The sequence below is a fragment of the Thamnophis sirtalis genome, unplaced genomic scaffold (genome assembly GCF_051295495.1).
Source record: "Thamnophis sirtalis isolate CommonGarterSnake01/CBP01778 unplaced genomic scaffold, rThaSir2_p1.2 scaffold_7, whole genome shotgun sequence".
NCBI lineage: Eukaryota > Metazoa > Chordata > Lepidosauria > Squamata > Natricidae > Thamnophis > Thamnophis sirtalis.
This window is the reverse complement of record NW_028261387.1, coordinates 35,871,565-35,895,180: the sequence shown is the minus strand read 5'-3', so window position 1 is coordinate 35,895,180 and position 23,616 is coordinate 35,871,565. Positions and strand designations below refer to the sequence as shown.

The window sequence follows — 23,616 nt, the reverse complement described above, 5'->3', positions numbered from 1 at the left end:
ATATATATATATATACACATATACATATACATACATACATAATACATACATACATACATACATACATACATACATGTATATAACACATATATTTTACAGACCCCATAGCAGTATGGAAAATAAAGATCCTTCTACAAAAAGAAGATGTTAAGTTAATGTACAAAATAAAGCTTTAGTGTTTGTTTTAAAAACCTATCTGGGCAAGAGAGTCTTATAGCAGTTAGTAGTGCTAGCACTTCTTTACTTGAAAGGCCCAGGTAAAGCAAGGAATTGTGAAGATATATCATCAGGTGAATGTTATCTGCTTTCCCTTTTTTGGATATTGCACTTCAAAAGACCTTTTGTCAGGAAGGATTCAGTAGATCCAAAAAAACAGAGGCCATTGCTGTGAGGACAGAGACAATGAAAAGTGATGCTATGGTGCGTTCAAGGGCACAACTTTTGAGATGATGGTGGAATACAAGGTCTGGGTGTGGCTCTTGGTCTACCTGGTTTGAGAACCAAATAGATGGATTGACAGAGATGAGTCCATCCGTCATTCTGATATCGGAAGGCATGGTGGTTGTGCTACAAAAGAACACATGAAGAAAATATTATTCATTTAATTCTATTTATGTGAGTTGGGAAAATAACTAATTTTTCAGCTATGCATTCCATTTTGATAAAAAGTGGTGCAGAGTCAAATAAAATAAAGAGTACCAATAAAGGAGAATATTTGTAGCTCAGATGTTTCATTACCCTAACTAGGTAACATCATCAGTGCTAGTGATGATGTTATCTAGTTAGGGTAATGAAATGTCTGCAAGAAAAAGAGCAAGCTCAGAGAGCACATTAAGGACACCTCAAAATAAAGACTTTCATTAACTTTTTGAAGAAAAAAAATGGCCACACATAATTACCCTTTTCCTTATAGTTGTCCCAGGAAAGGGATAATATAAGAATTGGTATTTTTTATGTTTAAGATAGAAATAAACAATACATTCTACTGTGGTAATGGAAAAACCCATCCTGTAGTTGAACTCAACTCCTGCTGACTGAGGCACTTTTCTGGCAACAGTGGGTAGTTTTTGTGCTGCTTCTTCCAGCAGCTTTGTCTGCCTTCCTGATGCTATCTACAGATCTGGTTTGGTAGTGGTTCAAATCAAGTCCATCTACATTCTAATCAGGTTCAATGTTGCTTTGTTGTTTTTGAGACCCATGAAAACTCTGCTAGATTCTGTCTTCTGTTGGCATGAAATAATCTTCATTTGCAATAATGGTAGTGTCAATTTTTTTAATTGCACAAACTCTTTAACAATCTTTAATAGCAGTTGCTATATCCTGGCAGTGTTTACTTGAATAATAGCCCCTTCGCCTCACCAAATACACCTGTATGTTAAACTATAAGAAGGACATGGGAAAGAGTTGAAGAATGCATTTGGGAGAAACCCTAAGAGTAAAAAGATGAATTAAGAAACAAGATAAGTCATAAAAAACAAAATAGACCAAAAAGCTTAGAGTTTTCTCATTTGCAAATTCATCTGAAACTTATGTAGTTACAGTTAGGACTACTTGGCATTTCCAATGGAAAGTAGATTGGTTTCAAATTTTACCCAAGAAAACACCTAGTTTTTTCCTAGCACAGTTCGCAAGCTTTTCAAACTTTTGGTGATATTTAAAACTACCATTTGGGGTCACTATCATTATTATTTTTGAGATAGATGAAAAAGACTCCACACCTTTCAATAGATAATAGGTCGTTCTTATTGAAACAACATTCTTTACCGAGTGATTCCCTCCCCCCATAGCTAGATTATGAAAATGAAAATGCCATATATTTGAAAGATAGTCTCCACTGAGGAAAAACTGGTGCTTAGATTTACTGTTTCAGACAACTGCAGAGGGGTGAATGCATTGAAAAATCTAATAACCTTTGAAGCATGCGCTTGGAATGATTATTCCATCTCCAATCTAATGAATTAAAGATGTGAGAGGTTTTTTTAAAAAAATTGGCAACAAGAATTTCATCCTTATTAAAAACAGCCTGTCAGGAAATAATAGATCATTCATTCTTTGTAATAAATAGCAAAACAATTCTGAAGTTGCTACAACTGCTCAGGGTGATGGGGCTGAAAAATATCGTGGATTTTCATGAAGTGCCTGTGTGGTCCTCAGACAACATGGAACAACATTAACTCTCCCTTTTGCCCTCTTTCCTACCACCCAAAAACACTTTGATTCTTTTTGTAACATTTTGGAAACATCTCTTCACAATACCATATAAAATGACTTATTACCACAGTGGATCCAGGGTCTTCTGAAGAATCAACCCCATTTTTCATCCAAGTCTCTGCTTTGAGAGTAGACTTTTTCTGAATGTATCATTTACTTTGCCAATTTTTCTCCGCCAGACAAGGCAGAAGGAATTCTGGATAGGCACAAAGTCTGGATAGTTAAGACTGTCATACAAAAAGTCTAAATGCATTTCCTAACTGGCTGACATCTCTTGAGAGGCACCAGACCGGGCAAGTCTCATCCCTAAGCAGAGACAAAAACTATTTCAGTATGAAGTTATTTAAGGCTAGTTAATTTATACGAAGCTAAATGACTATATTTGGGAACCAAGTTGAAATGAACTCCATATTCTGCTATTGTAACAGGAGTTCTGTTCACTGATCTTTTATCTTTCTCTTATGTGGGAGTTAAGGAGTATTCAGCTGTCTTAACTCTGCATATTCTATATTATTATCTTTTTGCAACAGCATAAAGCTTGAGGTGAAAAGCAAATGTGATAAAAAGCCAGTTCTCAAGAGCCCATCCCCTTCTTGTTTATTGCTCAGAAGAGGTGTTTAAATGGGACAGACCTTGAAGAAACAATGTATTCTCCTCTTAGATTATTAGGAATTATTGGCATTCCAAATAATCTAAGAGAGTTGAACAAAGCTTGGGGTTTGTTATTTATTTTGTCTGCCAAAGCCCATAGCAGGCAATTGTGGCCCTGAAAATGTTGAGAATCCCTATGTTGTAAAGATCAAAATTTCATTTTTAAAATGCTGATTGGGGTGAAATGCTACCGGTTCAGACTAATATAAATATTCTAGCTAATATAAATCGTGCATCACAGCTGATCGTTGGAAATATCAGTTCTCCCGAACTAGTAGCATTTTTTTTACTACTGGTTCGGGTGAACTGGCATTTCCAATGATCAGCTGTGACGCATGATTTATATTAGCTAGAATAGTCTGATTTCCTGCTTTCTAGCTAATCTAAATCACGTGGCACAGTGGATTCTCCCTCCTGCTGTTCTACTTACCTTTACAGGCGTGCTCAGTAGCAGGCTCCGCCCACCCACCTGGATGTCATCACATCCTGTTTTTGACGCCCTGCGTTTTTGAATCACTGTGCATGCAGCAGTCCTATGAAGATCCTGCACACATGCACCCACATTTGCGAACCGGTAGTGAAGGTAAGTTGATTTCACCACTGATGCTCATTTATTGCCCAGATCTAACCAAAATGATATCAGTAATTGTATTCATTGGAAAAGTTTTTCACACACATTTAGAAGAGGCTCTAATAGTAGGAAAGATAGAAGAAAAGAGAAGAGGACAACCAATAGCAAGCTGGGTGGACTCAATTATAGTGGCAATGAAGACCTGAAGGATCAAGTTAGGGACAGTTTGTTGTGGAGAACATTTATCTGTGTGATCACTAAGATTTGATGGCACACAATCACTCAATCAATCAATTTGGCATCATGCAACTTATTTCACATTAGTTGCACATCCAGTTGCAAGAGACTTGCAAGAGACTTGATAGCCCCAAAGGATGAAGCATTGTAGTAAAATGTCTTGAAAGAGTAGAAGCCCCATTCTTTTAATCAACTTTTCTCCTTGTTGGAAGAGACAAGGTGCAACCTTCTGAAGCGCCATGGTTTAAACACTGTAAAAACCCTACTACTGAACTGTAAACATATGTTGTTACTCATTGTATCTATTTCACATAGTTATGAATTTTGTGTTGCTTTTCTTTTCCCCATAGTATACTGATCTCCTTTCTGGAAAATGTGAACCAGTTTTAAATTAATTATGTTTGAACTATAAGGATACTAATATGTAAACAGACAAGAGTCCTCCTCCCTTTTGGGAACTTGTAAAAAAAGAGTATCTAAGAGGGATAAATCACTTTTTGAATTCAAAGTCATAAATACATTATTGGGATAGTAAAAGAAAGGAATGAAGTTTTCTAAGTATTGCTGGGTAGGTCAGGCTTTTAGTATGCAATACTAATGAAGAAAGGCTAAAATAAGGCTGAGGAGAAATTTCCTGACAGTTAGAACAATTAATCAGTGGAACAGCTTGCCTCCAGAAGTTGTGAATGCCCCAACACTGGAAGTCTTTAAGAAGATGTTGGGTAGCCATTTGTCTGTATAGGGTTGGGCTAGAAGACCTCCAAGGTCCCTTCCAACTCTGCTATTGTATTGTAAGGCTTTCATGAGAGTCACTTTAGGACAGGGGTCTCCAACCTTGGCAACTTTAAGCCTGGCAGACTTCAATTTCCAGAATTCCCCAGTCACCAGTTGGCTGGGGAATTCTGGGAGTTGAAGTCCACCAGGCTTAAAGTTGCCAAGGTTGGAGACTCCTGCTTTAGGGCATCTGCCTGTTTCCTCATTTTTCCAATTCCCAAACTTTCATAGGTATCTTTACCTAGGCAATAGGTAATATTTTAACACAAGAAGTATAGGATGATTCAGAATTGGAACAAAAGCTAAAGACACACGAGCAATTGCTTACTTGGGAGATAAAATAAGAAAAAAATCTATTGACATGATTTTTTTACTGAGATTTTACTGAGACCTCACAATTCAAACAGCGATTTCTTATCTTAAAATATTTGTTTAGAAGGTTTAATTAATATATTTGGCGTGCCTTGACTATTAACATAAGGCAAAAAATCTCAAGTGAAAGCCATCTATGGAAAGAGAGATTTAGACATTGTCACTTTATGCTCTTCTATTATTTTACCTGCATGTTTTATCTTCATTTATCATATCTATCAGGAAACTAGGGCTCCCAAGAGCAGCTGCTGCACCACTTGCACAGGTGTAGCCTCATGAGCCTGGGCAGGATTGTCCTGCTACAACTGAGATGTTGATATGATCCTTTTCCAGTAGTTGATTTAATGTGCATGGTGTTTAGCCAAGATGCCGATGAACACATATATGTACATGTCATTTACAGAGTGCTTACAAGATTACATAATCAAACTTGACTACGTTGATGGTGTTTTTTCTAATTCCTCCTTTGCTCACATCATTGTGTTTTTTTAAAAAAAACATCCCAGAATAAGATGAGAAGTGAGAAGTGTTGCACTCAAGTTGGAATATGAGCCATATCTTCCCTACGGCTTTTAAGTAATGGAGATTCATGTGGATTCCATTACATAAAATTTTGAAACAGGGCTCTACATTAGTGGTACAACCTTTTACTGATTTCTGGTAAGAAAACCAACGTCTATTCCTTTGGGAGAGCATAATCTATTTTAAAGGAAGGCCAAAAAATGCCTCTTTGCCAAAGTTACAGGCATCCCAAGTCATGTTCCATCTTTTTTCATGATGTCACCATGTCACTGTGGGTTCTGGATTCCCAAAATATAAGGAAAACATTTGCAAACCCTTGACAGAATAAAAATTCCCAGGCCCTCTCTGAAGCCCTCGATCTAAAGTTGGGAAGCAAACTAAGATAAGAACCTCCACTTGCAACTGGAGCTGCACCTTTTCCACCTTGTACTTGTTTCAGGTTACAGTGTATCTTGCACAATTATACTATGAGAACTGAGAAATGTATGAAGAATATATATGAAGCTGAAATGTTTGAGAGATGAGTAAATTTCAATATGACATTCAAAACTTCTGGTATATCACTGGGTAGTCATATCCAAAAATACTCTGAAGACCCCTCTTTGGGCCCAATCCTGTGCAGTCATTCATTCTGTACAGGTGAGGGCTGAAACGATATTTAGGAAAAAGAAACATATATACGTTTCAGCATCTCTCTGTTCCCAACAGCTCTAAGGACCTTTGCTTATTTAGCATAAAGAATTGAAGGGCTGATAAATAAACATGATTAGATGACAGAGTGAATCAACTTTGGTATGAAGCAGAACTGCTGAAAACAGGGAAGTTTGCAAGTATGGAGGACTAGAATTAATCAGGTCTTGTTGTTTACACACCAAGGCCACAATATTTTGAATTAAAACATTAAATCCGATACAGAATGAGGGCATATTTTTTTTAAAAAATAACACATGCACTTGTATACACTTCCCCATTTCTCTTTCATAGAAACCCCACACTCCGTGGCTTTTGGGGGAAGCAAGAGTACACAAAAACAGCACAGTTCATGAGTTCACAATAGCAAAATTCACCTTTCAATATCAACTTAGTATAATTAAATATTCATCATGACATACAGTTCTGCTTTGTATCACTGCACTTCTTAAAAGGAAGGGCAAAATGTCTGAAATTCTAGCACAATTGATAAGAACTGCTATTTCTGGCTACAATTAGTGCAGTTTATTGCAGTTGTCTTTAATCACTCCTTGTACATGTATTACATCTCTCTTTCCCTCCCTCCCTTTCTCTTTTCCTCTCCCTCCCTTTCTCTCTCCCTCTCCCTCTTTCTCCTTCTTCTTCTCTTTCTCCCTCTCCCTCTCCCTCTCCCTCTCTCTTGTCCTCTCTCTGTGTCTGTGCAATTGTTTAGCCTAAAAGACCTGCCAAAGCATTTTAGCAATAGCAGTTAGACTTATATACCGCTTCATAGGGCTTTCAGCCCTCTCTAAGCGGTTTACAGAGTCAGCATATTGCCCCCAACAATCCGGGTCCTCATTTTACCCACCTCGGAAAGATGGAAGGCTGAGTCAACCTTGAGCCGGTGAGATTTGAACAGCCGAACTGCAGAACTGCAGTCAGCTGAAGTAGCCTGCAGTGCTGCACTCTAACCACCGCGCCACCTCGGCTCTTTGATAGTTAGTAATGATACCTTACTTTGGTATTGAGTATCTATTGTCCACATACTACAAAAATGTAGTATTTTTTGCATTCTTATCCTTTCAAGTGGAGAACACACATGCTGGCAAGGAAAGAAAACTTTGCTCCTGAGACTTAAGAAACAGAAGTACAAAAACAAAGCCTTCAGCTTTATAAGAAGCTAGGGACAGACATCTATTTACCCTCACAGGTAAATAATAATTATAAACAGATTTATAATGGAGAGTTCTTATGCTCTGTTTATTGTCTGGTTTTCTTTTCCCTGATTTTACACATACAGCAATGAAGGTTAAAAGAAGTGGTTGAGAAGGATCTGAATCTAAAAACAATTTATATTTGTAGAGTTTCTTACAGATTTTATATCCCTGTCATGAATTAATGAGATTAACTTACAAGAGTTTTCCATGTGGACCTAAGGATCTTGTCCTTTCAAAGCATCATGAATGACAGGGTTACTGGAAATAAGCACAGGATACTTACCCTTCTTCTATCCGGACCCAGAGATCATTGAATTGCCTTTGGCGGTGGATTTTATATTGTTTCTTGTGCCAGTTTTTCTGCCATCCAAATTCTTCTAGCTGACTGATGCTATCTGGCAACAGAAGGTGTGGTGGAAGGCTATCTTCTTCATTGGCATGAGGAGATGCTGAAGATGAAGACAACTGTATATGCTTAATGACAACGGAGGCAGCTGTTGCAGAGGAAGGGTGATATCTGCTTGTTTTGGGACTGCAAAATAAGTAGATTTATCAAGAAATGATGTGTGAAATAGGATGGAGAAATTCATATATTAAACACAACCCCTGCTCTTCTGAGGTCTCTTACCTATTGCATCAAAGACACATATATCACATAGCTTTATTGCATCAAAGACACTTATACCATGCACTTTCCTCCTTACTGTACCTATAATCAACATAGTTTAATTCAAAGTTTAAGAGATCACAGAAGAGGCAATGCATTCATCCAAGGAACTGTGGACAGATAATGATGCTTGAAATATTCATGTTGAATGGCCATGATAAAAGCAAATAGTCATATTTGAAGACTCTACTGTCAGTTGGTATTCTGCATGTACCCCAAAGGAGAAAAGCTTTCATTCACCAAAACTTTCATTTTAGCACAATGTAAATATTTACACTGTATTAATACGTATTTTAATAACCTAAGTTGCTTCATGAGATTAAAAAAAACATACTTAAGCATACAGGTGGTCCTTGATTTACAACCATTCATTATTGACCATTCGAACTTACAAAGGCACTCAAAAAAGTGACAACCATTCCTTGCACTTATGACTATGACAGCATCCATATGAACTTGTGATCAAAATTTGAACACTTGGCAACCACCATGTATGTGTGACAGTTGCAGCGTCCTGCATTCATGTGACCATTAGTCTTCTGAAAAGACTAATTCCCAGTTGTCTTCTGAAAAGCAAAGTCAATGGGAGATTCCAGATTTGCTTAACGACCACAGGAGTCACTTAACTGAAGTGATTCACTGAAGAATTATTAAAACAACTTGAAAAATTGGCCATGACTTACTTAATAACCACCACTTAACAACCAAAAGTCTGGACTCAACTGACCAGAACTAACTTGAGAGATACCAGTAATGAGTTCTTTCCCCGTATACATTCAAATCTCCACAGTATATATATATGCTATACGCTAAATAAAAATAAATCCACATTATTTATTGTATTTATACCATAAATAACAAACTCAAGATACTATTTAGAAGCCATTATCTTCCATAGATGCTGGGCCAGTTGCAGCATTCCCTGATAGGAATATAATTTTTATTTTGTTCTCTTTTTTAAAAAAAGAGAGCGCTGTTTATATGGATTAAACTGAGGAATTCTTTTTATTGCCATAAACTCATGCTCCCAAAAGTGTTATTTTGAGACTATATGTATATGCAGGATTTTCTTTTCAACATAATTTGACACAGATTGTAAACTGCATGGGCTTCTTTAGTATGTATTCACCTCAACACTTATTCAAAGTGTTTCCTTTCAGTAGATATGTTTGTCTTTGAAAATACTCATATACTGACAAGAGATCTTGGATGGCAGTTTTATAAATATATCCTGAGCTGCATTATCTTATTAGAGATGTTTCTGCACCAAGCAGAACCATTAAATGAGAAATGGACAGCAAATATAAAGCAGCCACTTAAACCATTGTCTATTAGGGTCAACCTATAAGTTTAACATTTAATTATTCTGCACTTTTGTGCTTTGATACTTGCAATATTCAGGAACAAGTAAAAATTAATTGCATTGGATATAGTAATGATATGGCTAGGCAGCTTCTACACAAGATACAACGTTCTTGAACTTGAATAGAACTGCCATTTTTCATCAGATGCTTTTATATATTTGAATGAATGGTCATACATTTATACTTGTCTATTTAGATAAAGGATTTTGAAGACGCAGGATAGAAGGAATATTTATGCTTTGAACTTTGGTGTTGGAGAATACCACAATAGACAGGAAAACAAACAAATCAAGCACTGAACAACTCAATCCAGAGTTCTAATTATGCCAAGGCCTAGCTCTCTATAGAAGGCTATAATATTAACAAAGGTAGAAGGAAAGAGAAGAGGAAGACCAGGAGCAAAGTGGATGGGCTCAGTTACGGTTGTGATATATGTACTGTTGGAAGAACTGAAGGGCTACTGGAAACATATATGATACTCCTAGAAAAAAAATCTGGAACTAAGAATTGACACTATATGATGTCTGTCTGTCTGTTTTATCTATGTCTGTCTGTCTACCATGTATGTATGTATGTATGTATGTATGTATGTATGTATGTATGTATGTACGTACGTACGTACGTACGTATGCATGTATGTATCATCTATCTATCTATCCTCTGAATATTGTGGGACTGCCTTCAATCATTTCTGCATGTTCAGTAAGATCTGAAATAGATAGCATGCTCTGAATCCTGTCACTTAGGCAATGTCATGAGATGTACTTTCTCTGTCATTAGTCTATCCTTTTGAACAGCAGTGTCCCTGAGATATGGCTGGCCCCAACCTGACCTGCATTTTAGAAGGCATTAAAAACCTGTTTTTTCCTCTTTTTTTCCCACCCAGACATCAGGTCTGGGTGTGGTAGGATCCACTGGATGTGTTTGTCTTGGCACTTTTGTGCATATGTTTCAGTTTTGGTTTATGTTTTCCTATTATGCAGTTGTATGAAATTCACTACTATTAGTTGGTGATGGAGGCCACCTTGAGCCATATACTGACTGGTGGCTATAAAAATGTATATAAATGATCCACAAATTGAAACTGTGCTGTCAGCAGTAAATTATACTTTTTCAGTCTGACAAAGTATAAATGTTTTGGTCATAAAATAGTCTGACCACCTTGCAACTAGTTTCAGAAAGGACTATTCCTTCAATTCAGAACTCCGAGTTCTTACTTTGGAGCCTTCCAATATTCAGCTTTGTCACTGAAAGAAAAAGTTATACTAATAGCAGGCATGACTTTACAAATTTTCCCTAGTTTTCCTGACATTTTGAGTCATACATGTATTATTTTCATCCAATCCAGACCACTGACTGTGCTCTTGCTTAACTAGAACTAGCCAATCCAATTATACTACCCTCAATTCTATTGTACTCCTTCTAAACTCACAGTTGGATCCAAAATAATATTGGTCAAATTATCAGAAGGACTACATTTGCCCTTGTTTTAAAAGGCACAACTATTGGTCTACATTAAAAACCACACAGAACTTCTTTGTCCAAAACCTGTTACTTGAGATGATGCTTCCCAAATATTTTAAGCTGTTTTCATCCAAATTATCCACTCCAGTGCCCAAACTATCAGTGCTATTGGGTATCAATTGATTTTATTACAATAATATGTCACATATTGGGTCAAACATCTGCTCTGAGTCTGAAAACAATCTCTGTAGACAGTGGTTTACCATTCTCAGCACTGCTCCATTCAGATATAGCTATAAACCTAAAGTTTGGCCATGGAATGTTGGTTAAACCACATTGGCCAGATTGGTGACTAATGTTTAAATTAAAAATCTCATTTAAAAGAAATATGGCATAATGCCACATGTGAATCCAGCCAATAGTCCAGGTAAGGACAGAAAATTAGGGTTAGCGAATTGTGGGTTTCAGTCGTGTTCATGAGTAGTTAAAATGATTTCAACATATTCTGAATCATTGTGGTTCAATTTAAACAGATTAGCTTTGGAAACAATTTAATTAAACACGTGAAGCTTCCTAGACTGATGGGATCATTATATTGAGGTGGTATTGGTGAGGAATGAGTGGAAGGGAGATAGAAGTGATTACAAACAAGCTACAGACTTCTGTAGATAAGCTGGCATTCTCTATAGGCGCATGATACCACTTGAAACCTCTGTAACCACTTGGGATAGTACAAAGTGTAGCATCACTTTATTTCAGAGGAACATCAATGCAGACGGAAGAGTTCCATCTACAAGGCACAAGTGCAACGTGAAAGAAAAAAGTGTAAACTAATTCCAATCTACTTTACTAAAATCTTTCTGTGGGACTTACATTCCCCAAAAACATACTACAACAGCTACAATAGCTGGACGACTCCTGAAGTATATGTAGACATACAACTGCTTTTAAAAATGGTCTAGAAAGTTTAATTGGTTTAAATGTTAGCTGGGACCGCAAGATTACAGATAGTCTTTGACTTATGATCATAATTAAGTCCAAAATTTCTGTTGCTAAGCAAGATGGTTGTTAAGTGAGCATTGCCCCATTTTACAACCTTTCTTGCCAGAGTTGTTAAGTGAATCATTGTGGTTGTTCAGTTAGTAACCTGGTTGTTAAGTGAATCTGGCTTTTCCATTGACTTTGCTTGTGAGAAGGTAGAAAAAGGTGGCCACATAACCCTGGGACACTGCGACAGTCATAAATATGAATCAGTTGCCCAGCATCTGAATTTTGATCATGTGATGATGGGGATACTGCAATGGTCATAAGTGCGAAAAAACAGTAGTAAATCATTTTTTCCGTGCCGTTGTAATTTCAAACAGTCACTAAGTGAATGTCAGTAAGTCGAGGATTACCTGGGCATAAACATATGCCATTGCTTCAATATAATAAGTGATTCCCAGTCCTTTATAAGTATAAGTATAATCTTTATTGTCATTGTACTTAAATACAACGAAATTTATTGGATCAGAGTTAACATAATTGGCTTTGGTCTTAAGGCCTTTCACTGCTTGTTGTTCCTTACTAGTCTTGAAAATCTGTGAGCTTTAAAAGTCCTTGGATGCTCTCTCCACATGAAGTGCTGGCATGCAACCAAGTGTTGACTGAAATTTTAAAGACATTCCCTTGACTCTAATTTTAAAATCCGATAAGCACGTTTTTATTTCCACAACTCTAGTTTGTTTTAACAATTAAAATTCTTCTGTATTCTCTCAGATCTGTTCAGCCTACTTTTTAATTTAATCTGCTTTTTAGATGCTACGCCATTTCATATTTCTTTAATTTACTATTAAGATGCTGAGTTTGTCAATCAGAAAGGTCAGCAGTTCAAATCTCTAGTAGCACATAATGGAGTTAGCTCCCATTACTTGTCCCAGCTTCTGTCAGCCTAGCAGTTCAAAAGTATCTAAAAATGCAAGTAGAAAAAATAGGAACCACTTTGGTGGGAAGGTAACAGCATTCTGTGTGCCTTCGGCATTTAGTCATGCTGGCCACATGACTACGAAGATGTCTTTGGACAGCGCTGGCTTTTCGGCTTGAAAACGGAGATGAGCACCGCCCCCTGGAGTCAGGAATGACTAGCACATATGTGCAAGGGGAACCTTTACATTTATCATATTTTTCAATATATTTTATTTCAGTGTTATAATTGATTGACTTTTTATTTATTAATGGAGAGCTGATTAATGTTATGAAGAAAATATGATAGCAAATCATAAATGGTAATAAAATGAGTATATTATTTTATAGCATAAAACGTATTGTGCATAGTAAGGTGTGCTGAGGTTTGAACTGAATTGTCACTTGGACTGGCCTATTTTCACTTCTACAATCAATCATAGATATTTAGATTTCAACACAATCTGTACTTAAAAGAACTTGGCACCGAGAAAACTAATCTTGAGATAAATGTGTACATTGACTTTGTGCATATATTGTTTTCTCTATCAAATGCTACCCCTGCAGCCAGCGAAGACAGGAATATGGAAATAAAATTGAATATGGAAATTAAAGAATCTCTTTCTTTTGATATTTTTGCTACAGTCTCTACGAAGTTGAACATGGAATGTAAGATATCATATAATTGTTAGCTTGGCTATTGTACATGCTGGCATTGTCCTTGTATTTTAATGCAGCATTACTCCTATAGATTTATTTCCATATTGGGGAAAACAAAACAAAACAGATCATTGTTTATATCAATTCATTTTGGAAAGATGTTATTGTCATGTCACTATTCCATATTTTATTAATTGTTTTCCAAGTGCAATTTATAGTATTTAAACTAGGCTTTCCTATCTATGTGCTCTTCTGTTTAAGCTCAGCTGTTTAAATATTAAGTCCTTAGGATAAGGACTTTTTCAAAAGGCCCTCTCATTTTAAAATACTAGCTTATCAAGCATGTAAAAGAAAATTTTCTGTGAGAGCCCCAAACAATGAAATACATTCTCTGGAATTTGCATTTGATATGACAATCTTTTCATTCAGGCATGTTGAAGGTGTGGCTCAGTGGCTAAGACGCTGAGCTTGTTGATCAGAAAGGTCGGCAGTTCGGTGGTTCAAATCCCTAGTGCTGTGTAACAGAGTGAGCTCCCGTTACTTGTCCCCGATTCTGCCATCCTAGCAGTTTGAAAGCATGTAAAAATGCAAGTAGAAAAGTAGGGACAACCTTTGCTGTTCCGTGCGCCTTTGGCGTTTAGTCATGCCAGCCACATGACCATGACCACGAAAACGTCTTTGGACAGCGCTGGCTCTTCGGCTTTGAAATGAAGATGAGCACCACCCCCTAGAGTCAGGAATGACTAGCACCTATGCATGCAAGGGGAACCATTTAAGAGGGAGAAACATAGGCTGCATTTACCAACTTATTTAGAGAAGTAGACAAGAACAAAACTGTCAACAAATAATTTCTTCATATAGAAAGCTATCTATTTACGGTGACTGGCTTATTAAAGACAGCAACAATTTTTCTGCTCATGCTAGTTCTGGCCAAATAAAGTTGCTTATTGACATGAAAAGGAGAAGTCGAATCATATACCTTTGCAACATTGTTGGATCAGCGTATAAAAAAGGATCAATGAAGGGAAATCAAGCTTACTTTTCCACTGGTTGTCCTGCAGGTATGTGCTCCACTTCAAATCCTGCTTGTCTCAGCACATCAATAACAGTGTTGTTGCCCAGGAAATGACCTAATCGATGAACAATAAGAACAGAAAACCATTTGAAAAGCCAATGAAGCACATCCTCAATTACGCTCTAACTCTGATCAGTCATTCTTTTCTAAAATAAAGATTTCTTTTATTGTTGGATTTATAGACAAAGCTATCCAAAAGGATATGAGTGGATCATAAAGCAAAAATACCAATCAAATAACTAATCAGCATTATGATTTTCCTATTTATTTTCCTATTTTCTACTTCATTGCTTGAGGATTGGGAACACTATATTGACAAGTTCTTGATCTGGAGCGTTCCCGGGATGACTTGCAAAAATTGGGAAAGAAAGCTTCTAGAAACGTAGCTTCATGTAGAAACTTTATGAAATAAATGGGCAATGCAATGCAAATACAATACAGTATTTTGGCATATACTGTACTGTGATGATTCTTCAGTTGTCTCAATGTAGCTAGGTACATGTAATTAAAATGCATTCTCATTCAACTTCATAATTTTTGGCAAGGGAAATACAGAGCAGAAGAAGCATCTTGGATGAGAAGTGAAACGTCTTCAAAGAAAAACCAGAAAGTCCAGTTGCCTCTTGAAAAAGCACTTTTGGGACAACCATGACCTGGATGACTGAGAATCTCCATAGATAGGGGAAACAATTACATGTAAGTCATCTGGTTTATATTCATTGCACCAGTTTCAGTATTTCATGTCATTAGTGTGAGGTAGGAGGCGTTTGCTTATCCTCTTCCCAAACAGTTCAAGTTGGAATAATTTCGTGATCATTTCTGTATATCTCAATCCAGTCACTGTCTAGATCAGTGTTGGCGAACCTTTTTGGCACCGAGTGTCGAAACAGGTACATGCTCATGCCGGAAATTGGAAGAGCAGCTGCACTGGGCAGCTGATCTTCCATTTTCCGGCACTCCTGCACATGTGAAGACCAGCTGGCTGGCACACAGGAACCCGGAAGAGCAACGGGCGATGGCTCACATGCCTGGAGAGATGGCTCTGTGTGCCACTTCCGGCACGCATGCCATAGGTATGCCACCACGGGTCTAGATTATTCTTTTCAATCTACAATAAAAGATCTTAAATAGTACATTCACATACTCTACACAAAATTACATAAAACCATTTTTTAAAACTCCCCACACAATCTTCCTTCAAAACAACTTCTATGGCTAACCTTTAGGTTTAATTATGGAAGCTAATTTATAGGGCTGAGTTTAAAATCTCCTTCCAAGGAAATGCATTTTTTTTAAATTAAGGCATTGATCGAGTCATAAGAAATCGTTCCATAAAAATATTAGGGATTATTTGGTCCTTGCCTTTTCTTGCAGTATGAAAGAATGAACATCAGAGTCCTAATAAGCAATCTATTATTTGCATTTTGCTTTAAAAATTGTTGCTGAATGAAGAAAACTACATACTCTAACTCAGTTTTTTTTAACTTCTGAAATAGGTCATATTTCTGTTCTATATCTCTGTTATATCAATGACCAAAAGTGGAAAAAGGGTGAAAAAGGATGGTTTAACATAACAACTCAATTTCAAAATGTGACTTAAAATTGCATCTGCAGTAAAAGCACAGAACCCATATATGATGAAAGCCAAATTACAGGAGAGTCCAATTTTCTATCAGACCCAGATCCAAGTTCTCCAGGAGAGTGGCATAAAGATCTATTAATAATCTCAGCAATCACAAATGGGAACTGATATTGATAGTTTTTATTAAAGAAGCATTTTGAAAATTGACTTCAGCAGTATATTTACAGTATATGCTGGAAAGTGTCAATATATACTCTTGCTCTTGTCAGATGTAGTTTCAAATAGTATTTTATCTGCTTCAATTTATAACATGCTCTCCATGATATACAATAATTCAGATATTTTTGTAGAAGGGTACAATTGTCAGCTACAGGTATACCCTCCAAAGTAACTGGATAGTTAATATACAAATTTAAATTCTCTGTAATAGTATGTTCTATGAAGCACAATGCTGTAAGCACTATCTAAGCATTAGTTAGTTTTCTAAATGTAGTGTAGCTAAATAAGGGGTGGGTTCCTGCCAGTTCTAACCTCTTCTATAGAAGAAGTTCCACAAATCTACGGTGCCGTTTAGAACTGGTTCCAGCTCCCTCCCCCCCCCATCCGCACATCATCAAGATGAAGAGCGAGAGGAGGAATTCTGGGAGTTGAAGTCCACAAGTCTTAAAGCTGTCAAGTTTGAACACCCCTGGGTTTTTTTTCTAAAGGGTTAGGAATGCAAGGGTCTTATAACTTGACAGTTTTAAGACTTGCGTGCTTCAAATGCCAGAGTTTCTGAACCAACCTTTTTGTTGCTAATCAAGAGTGTTATTAAGTGAGTTTCACCACATTTTACAAGTTGGCCACACCCACCCAGTCACATGGCTGGCAAGTCACTCCCACAAAGCAGGCCACACCAACAGAAGAGGTTCTAAAAAAATTTGAAACCCACCACTGAGGTAAATGTAGTGTAGATACCTATTTTAAAATGTAGTAATCCCATTTTACTGAGTGTGAAGGTGTTCTTGCTTGCTTCTAAGGGAACCCCAGAAAATTTGGCCCAAGGTTAGGGTTAACCCTAACCCCCAACCCTAACCCGCCTTACTATAGCATCTAAGGACAATTAAAAAGATTAGATCAATCATCCTACATTTTGCTTACTAGTTACCAACAAGACATCTAAGGGTTGCCCAAGAAGAAGACATGAGTTTAATAACACCTGTTCATCACACTGTGCAGCTGACATTTGTAGTGGCTTCATTCATTCTATCAATCATAAGCATGGTTTCCAGCATCATATCATTTGTCAATTTATAATCCAATTTGAGTTACTTTCAGGATATAGAATTAGTTACTACTTCACAGATCGGATACAATGATGCAGTGGGCATTAATAAGAAACTACTACAATCAAGTCAAAAATCACTAAAACCAGGTCAACAGTTATTAACATTCCACAATGGATCAGGTTCAATACAACAATACAAATGTTCTTTACTTTGATACAACAGTTGAAAAAAAAATAGGACTATTCTGGAAAATAATTCAATAAACTGGAGTTCCTCATTCACACGGGTGCCATTCAGATGATATATTCATCTTACCACATGGCAGCCCTCCTTTCTAACAACCCTACAGTGCTGTGCATTGTGCATGGTGAACACTCCAGATGAATGCATTTATCTAAGCTCATATAAATATATGTGTGGTAGAAGCAACAAGGATGCTTTGAAAAAAGGTTTTATATTTTATCCAACTCTGGAGATTCACTCCAAAGGTCTTTGCTTGCTTGCTCCGCATTCACAGACACAGAGAATTAAAGAGTAAATGTATTCAAGAGAGGAATAGAAAATTTATTTACAAAAGGCCTCCATCAATAATGTCTTTGACATTCTATAAAAGAGAGAGGAGAGGAGAGGAGAGGAGAGGAGAGGAGGGAAGGAGGAAGGGAGGGGGAGGGAGGGAGGGAGGGAGGGAGGGAGGGAGAGAGAGAGAGAGAGAGAGAGAGAGAGAGAGAGAGAGAGAGAGAGAGAGAGAGAGAGAGAGAGAGAGAGACTCTTTTCAACCTTGCCAAGCTATTATCTGCACACAGAAAGTCAAACTGTTCCCATACACAATTCTAGCAAACCCATTTTCTGCAAAATTAAAGGACCCATATAAACAGGGCTAATTTTTTTCTCAAAACAAATCAGATATTTTCAACCATTTAGCTTCTTTACTCTGCAGAGTCTATATTCTTGGTCCCTCTTAGCCTCAATTACCAGATTCCATTAGCACAGCTACATATTTACTGCAGACCAGCTTAAGCAAGTAGAATAAAATAGAAAGAAGCAAGTTCTGTAGAAAATAGTTACTGGCATTTTTTGGTTCCTCTTCAAGTTTTGCATTTTTAAAAAGGTCACAAATAATTGGCTGAGATATCCATCTCTAACTGAAAGATATCAGAATGTTACTGAGTATGCTCTAGGCTGCTTGTAAGGACATTTTGATATGTTTATTTTTAATTAAGAAACATGAATAACTCAAGCCCAGCTTTAAAAAAAGATATGAGCTGCTTCTAGAAGAAGTCTTATTCTGCAATTCCTTTACTTATCCACTGCTGAGCTAAAGAAATCTTAAAAATGGAAAAGTTAACATTTTTGAAGTATCTGTGACTGATGATCGTTTTTTTTCTTATGATATAATTTAGCCATGGTTCAGTGTAATCCAATGACTGTTGAATGGAACCGGATCTTGAGAAAGTTATATTTGCATTAACCACATAGTCTGGAGCTGATGAAGAACAAATTCCAAGACATCTGAAAAGTACCAAATTGTCAGTGTTTATTGTCAGCTGATTGTGCTCATTCATTTGCACTTTCACTTTGTGTAAATATTATGCAAATAGTCATGACTACAAACTTGCATTCACACTTGGATTACTCATTACAAAGGCCTTTCATTGAAGATAGCATAAATGGCAAGATATATTGGCTACCCTTATCTCTATTCTACTAATATCTGCAAATGCAACATTTCTATCAGTCAGAGAAAAAAACAGATTTCTCCACTGGCTTGTTTTGCATAGTACATGGTATGATTTGTGGGGAGGGATGTGGGGTTCTTAGGTCCATGTCATTTCTGCTGGAAAATTCACAATAATAGCAATAGCACTTAGACCTAGGCTTTTACAGCCCTCTCTAAGGCGGTTTACAGAGCCAGCATATTGCCCCCAACAATCTGCATCATCATTTTACCAACCTCAGAAGGATGGGAGGCTGAGTCAACCTTGAGCCTGGTGAGATTTGATCTGCCAAACTGCTGCAAGCCAGAGATCAGCAGAAGTAGCCTGCAGTACTGCACTCTAATCACTGTGCCACTGCGGCTCATGTGAGTAACTCAGCACTCCATGCAACCATATCATTTCAGATAGGTATCAGTAAGTAAGACTGAGGACAGAGATTAATACTCTGCTAATAACCAAGTATTCACACTATTATTTTTACTATTAACAACATTTCATCAATATCATTTATCCCAACTTCCCAGTAAAGAGAAAAAATATCACTCAGAGCAGCTAATAATAAAAAAGTTAATACAGATAAAAATCATGCAATAATTGCAATTGTGTCAAAATCTACTACATAGTTGAAAGGTATAACACCTTGATATCTCTTCTAAAAGCAGACAGGTAATGGGATCAGCTCTCAAGAGTTGTTCCCAGATTTAGAGTGGCACATATGAAGACCCTTGCTTGAAACAAGTGAGCAGTTACAGCTAGAACAGGAGATTTTAATTTCCAAGCATATTGCAACAGATCACTTAGAAAGCCATGTCTTAAGTTACTTAGGACTTTAAATATTAATATTAACATTGTGAATTGAGCCAGGAAAGTAATTCAGTTGAACAAGTTATTTCAACATCAGTGATATGATTACTGTCCACAATGCAACTGCCAAATATTGTATCAGTTAAAGCCTCCAGATTTCTCCAATTCTATCTCCAGGTGAAGCATAGCCTCCATTTGCTGGGTATTGGCTGATAAGAAGAAACAAAACTTGTATCAGAGCATCCTGATAGCACTTCATTCCTATGTCCCTCCCATTGTGACCCATGGATAACATTCCTCCAGGCCTTCCTGTCCTCTACCATCCTCTGGAGTCCATTTAAGCTCATGCCTACTGCTTTGATGGACACCATCCAGCCACCTCATTCTCTGTCGTCCCCTTCTTCTTTTGCCCTCAATCGTTCCCAGCATTAAGCTCTTCTCCAGTGACTCCTTCCTTCTCATCAGGTGGCCAAAGTATTTGAGTTTCATTTTCAGGATCTGGCATTCTAAAGAGCAGTCAGGATTGATCTCCTCTAGGACTGACCGGTTTGATCACCTTGCAGTCCAAGGGACTCACAGGATCCTTCTCCAGCACTATAGTTCAAAGGCCTCAATTCTTTGGCACTCAGCCTTTCTTATGGTCCAACAAACAGATTTTATATCCCTGCTTATCTATAGAACTTGCTTCTGCATGTCCATGGGGGAAAAGGAGGGAGGAAGAGAGGGAAAAGAATATATGAGATGTTTTAAATTGCTGTTCTGAGTTCCTTGAGGCTGATAACGGTGCTGACTAATATGAGTTTCAGCATCACCTTCTGAAATGACTTGATAAAAATTGGAAGTACTACAACATTGCCCTGAGGCCTAACCTTGATTGTTGAACCAGGAGGGTACCACGGTCACTGGAATCAACAAGAAAATAAAAAAGGGGCAAACAAAAAACTTAAACCCCACATAATATGATGATAACTAGGACTATGTCCGATAATGCCATTAGAAAAGGGCAGGAATATTTAGAATGTATTGGTTCCACTTGGACTTTTGCTGAAAGGCATTACAGCAAAAATAGCATTTCAAGCTTGTTCAGCTATTGGGATTTAGCTTATTGGGAAGCCTTGGAAACAATACCACAACACATCAAATCAATGTTCCAGTAGAGGCTGAAATCATACATAAACACTAGTGGAAGAAAGGCAGAATTTTTTGAATAATATCTGAAGAACATTATAACAGGGGTCCCCAATCCCTGGCCCACTACCAGGCTGTGAACTGTTCAAAACCAGGCTGCCTGAAGCAGTGGGTGACTGGGTGTGCATCCTCCCCTTGCGCCAGCAATGGATGGACTCTCTCCTCTCCCACCGCCCCCAGTGTTAGTCTGCAAAACTGGAAAGATTGGGGAACTTTGTATTATAATATACAGTGAAGCCATCGATTACATGGGCCTGTACCACAAGTAGTTAAATTATTGCCCATAACATGTACAAACTGCTGCACGGATCTCAGTCTCAAGTGTTGTTTTTCAAGCTCTTGGAGAAAACTAATGTGTACCTGAATAGTATTGTAATGAATTCTACTATCAAATTTCTTTGAATGCAGCTATCACAGTAGGGTAAGGGCATATAATATTTCAGCAGAGTTAAACTATTAAATTTCTATCATTGTTATTGTCATTTCTCTTCTGCAGAATACTCAGATGCTGATGGTTTATGATTAGTTCAAGCTTTATCCAAAAGTATCATCATCCTTCTTACAACAATAAAAGGATTTGAAAGAATAATCAAAGATGTAGGCTGAATTTCCTCTCAAGAAAAGTGATGTGTGATTATAGGTTTAGCTGTCTCTTGAAGTGCTCAAACTATGTGACCACTATATTTAACCTGCATACCTGTAAATAAAATACTACAAAACACCAAAAGCCTTTAGTGATCTTTTTTCAATTCAGTTAAGAACTAGAACCCTGGAACTTTTCATCACTCAGACAAAAGAGGAAGTAATATGACAATAAACTTTATTTCTAAATAACCTGCTTTAAATATGTTTAGAAGAAAGGTAAATAAGAATAATAAAAAACCCAGATAAAGCAACAAATGTTTAAGTGTATAGCTGGTAAACTGTTTCTAGTCATATAAAAAATTAGGGCAACGTAAGAACAGAGCAGAGCACAATGAAACAAATCTTCTGCTCAGAGGTGGGTTCCTATCGGTTTGGATTGGTTCAGTCAAATAGGTAGTAATTTGGCTTGCCACACCCCTGAGCCGGTTCTCTTAGTGGCGCCATAGGCACCGCCATCTAATTTTTGGCTTCTGCGCATGTGAGAAGCATTTTTAGTACTGAGCATGAGCGCATGTAGCATGCATCAAGTGTGCATGTAGTGAGCATCAAGTGCATGTGTAGCATGCATCTAGATTCTAGCACATGTGTGCACGAAGCGCATCCCTGAGCGAACCGGCAGTAGCAGCAACTGGAAACCACCCCTGATTCTGCTTAGTAGTGAGGTTTGATCAAATGATGAAAATAGCAAATGGCCACCTGTGGATAATATTTTGAGTCAGAAATGTCACAGATAGCTACATATTGTATTAAGTATATAAAACTTTATATTCCTAAAAAAAATCTAAATATGTGGAATTAAACATGTTTCATGTTTTAGAGAATGTTGTTTTGCATATCAATAGATGGATTAAAATTCCATTAAGTTGGGCATAAAAGTAATGTTATTTCAATGAATATCACTCCACAATTCATTTATGTACTAAGAGGTATTCCAATGTTAATACCAATTTTTTAAAAAATATATTTGCATAGAAAAATAGACCACCCAGGATTTTATTAGCTAAATAGTAATCATCTTTAGAAGATGATGGTCTTCATTTACAAGATTTTCAAAAATGTAGTTAGACTTATATTTTATACACTATATCCACGCAGAATGAAGTTTTAATAGAATATTAGCTCTTATAGATTTTATTGAAAGGTGTTTATTTATCTCTATCATGCTTGGAAACACCAGGACCTGACAGGTTCATAGACTGAACTTTGATCTGTGCTCATGACTATTTAACTTTATGGTAAACTTCTACTTTCAAAACATGAAGCAAAATGTTCTGTTGGAAATGGTGGACGGAATATTTAAATTTATTTGCTCTGTAATTATTATTTAAAGTGTTTTTCATGACTTCAAAGTGTCAGTATAATCAGTTCAAGAATGTTTTAATTTGTCAATGTGCACTGGATGCTTTGACCGTGCCTAAGAAAGCTGAGGTGGTATCAGCATGTCTGTTAATAATTTAGGTTAGGAGAAATTACAGCAAAAATTAATTGGAGATAACTAGATAGTTCTATTCCAGGGGCAAGATAGTTACAAAACATTGGAGACCAATCCCCCACTGTAGGGAGGAGGAACCGATTAGGTGGTTCCACCCCAGGCACCTGATGGACCCAAATGGATTTCAGACAGTTCTTGGTGTAATACCTGATGTTCTCGCCCACAGTCCGGTGGAGACCTTGGTTGCTGCTTGGAATACTGCAACAACGGGGGCTCTAAACCAGATTGCGCCTTTATGGCCTCTCCGAGGTAATGGATCCAGGAGGGCTCCTTGGTTAACCAGGAACTCCGGGAGATGAAGCGCCAAAAGAGACGTCTAGAGCGCCGCTGGAGGTCCAGTAACTCTGAGTCAGACCAAGCACTGATGAGAGCCTATATCAGAGCCTATCTTGTGGCAATACGGGCGGCGAAATGTGCGCATTTTGCTGCTCTTATTGCATCCGCTGAATCGCGCCCAGCCGCCTTGTTTAAAATAACCCGCTCCCTCTTGAAAGGGAGGGAAGCGGATAGCCTTTTACAAGGTAGAG

General features: G+C 37.4%; 1 protein-coding gene across 1 annotated transcript in view; it reads right to left on the bottom strand.

The window, feature by feature from the left end:
• Positions 1 to 299: 299 nt before the first annotated feature.
• The window catches only part of TRABD2B (TraB domain containing 2B), a 326,342-nt gene continuing 303,025 nt past the window's right edge, over positions 300 to 23,616 (bottom strand). The window contains exons 5-7 of the mRNA XM_087720793.1: positions 14,360 to 14,450; positions 7,508 to 7,756; positions 300 to 567 (exon numbers count right to left, since the gene is read on the bottom strand). Coding sequence (XP_087576919.1) covers positions 345 to 567; positions 7,508 to 7,756; positions 14,360 to 14,450 — 563 coding nt within the window. The 3' untranslated portion in view covers positions 300 to 344. The remainder of the gene's footprint in view (positions 568 to 7,507; positions 7,757 to 14,359; positions 14,451 to 23,616) is intronic.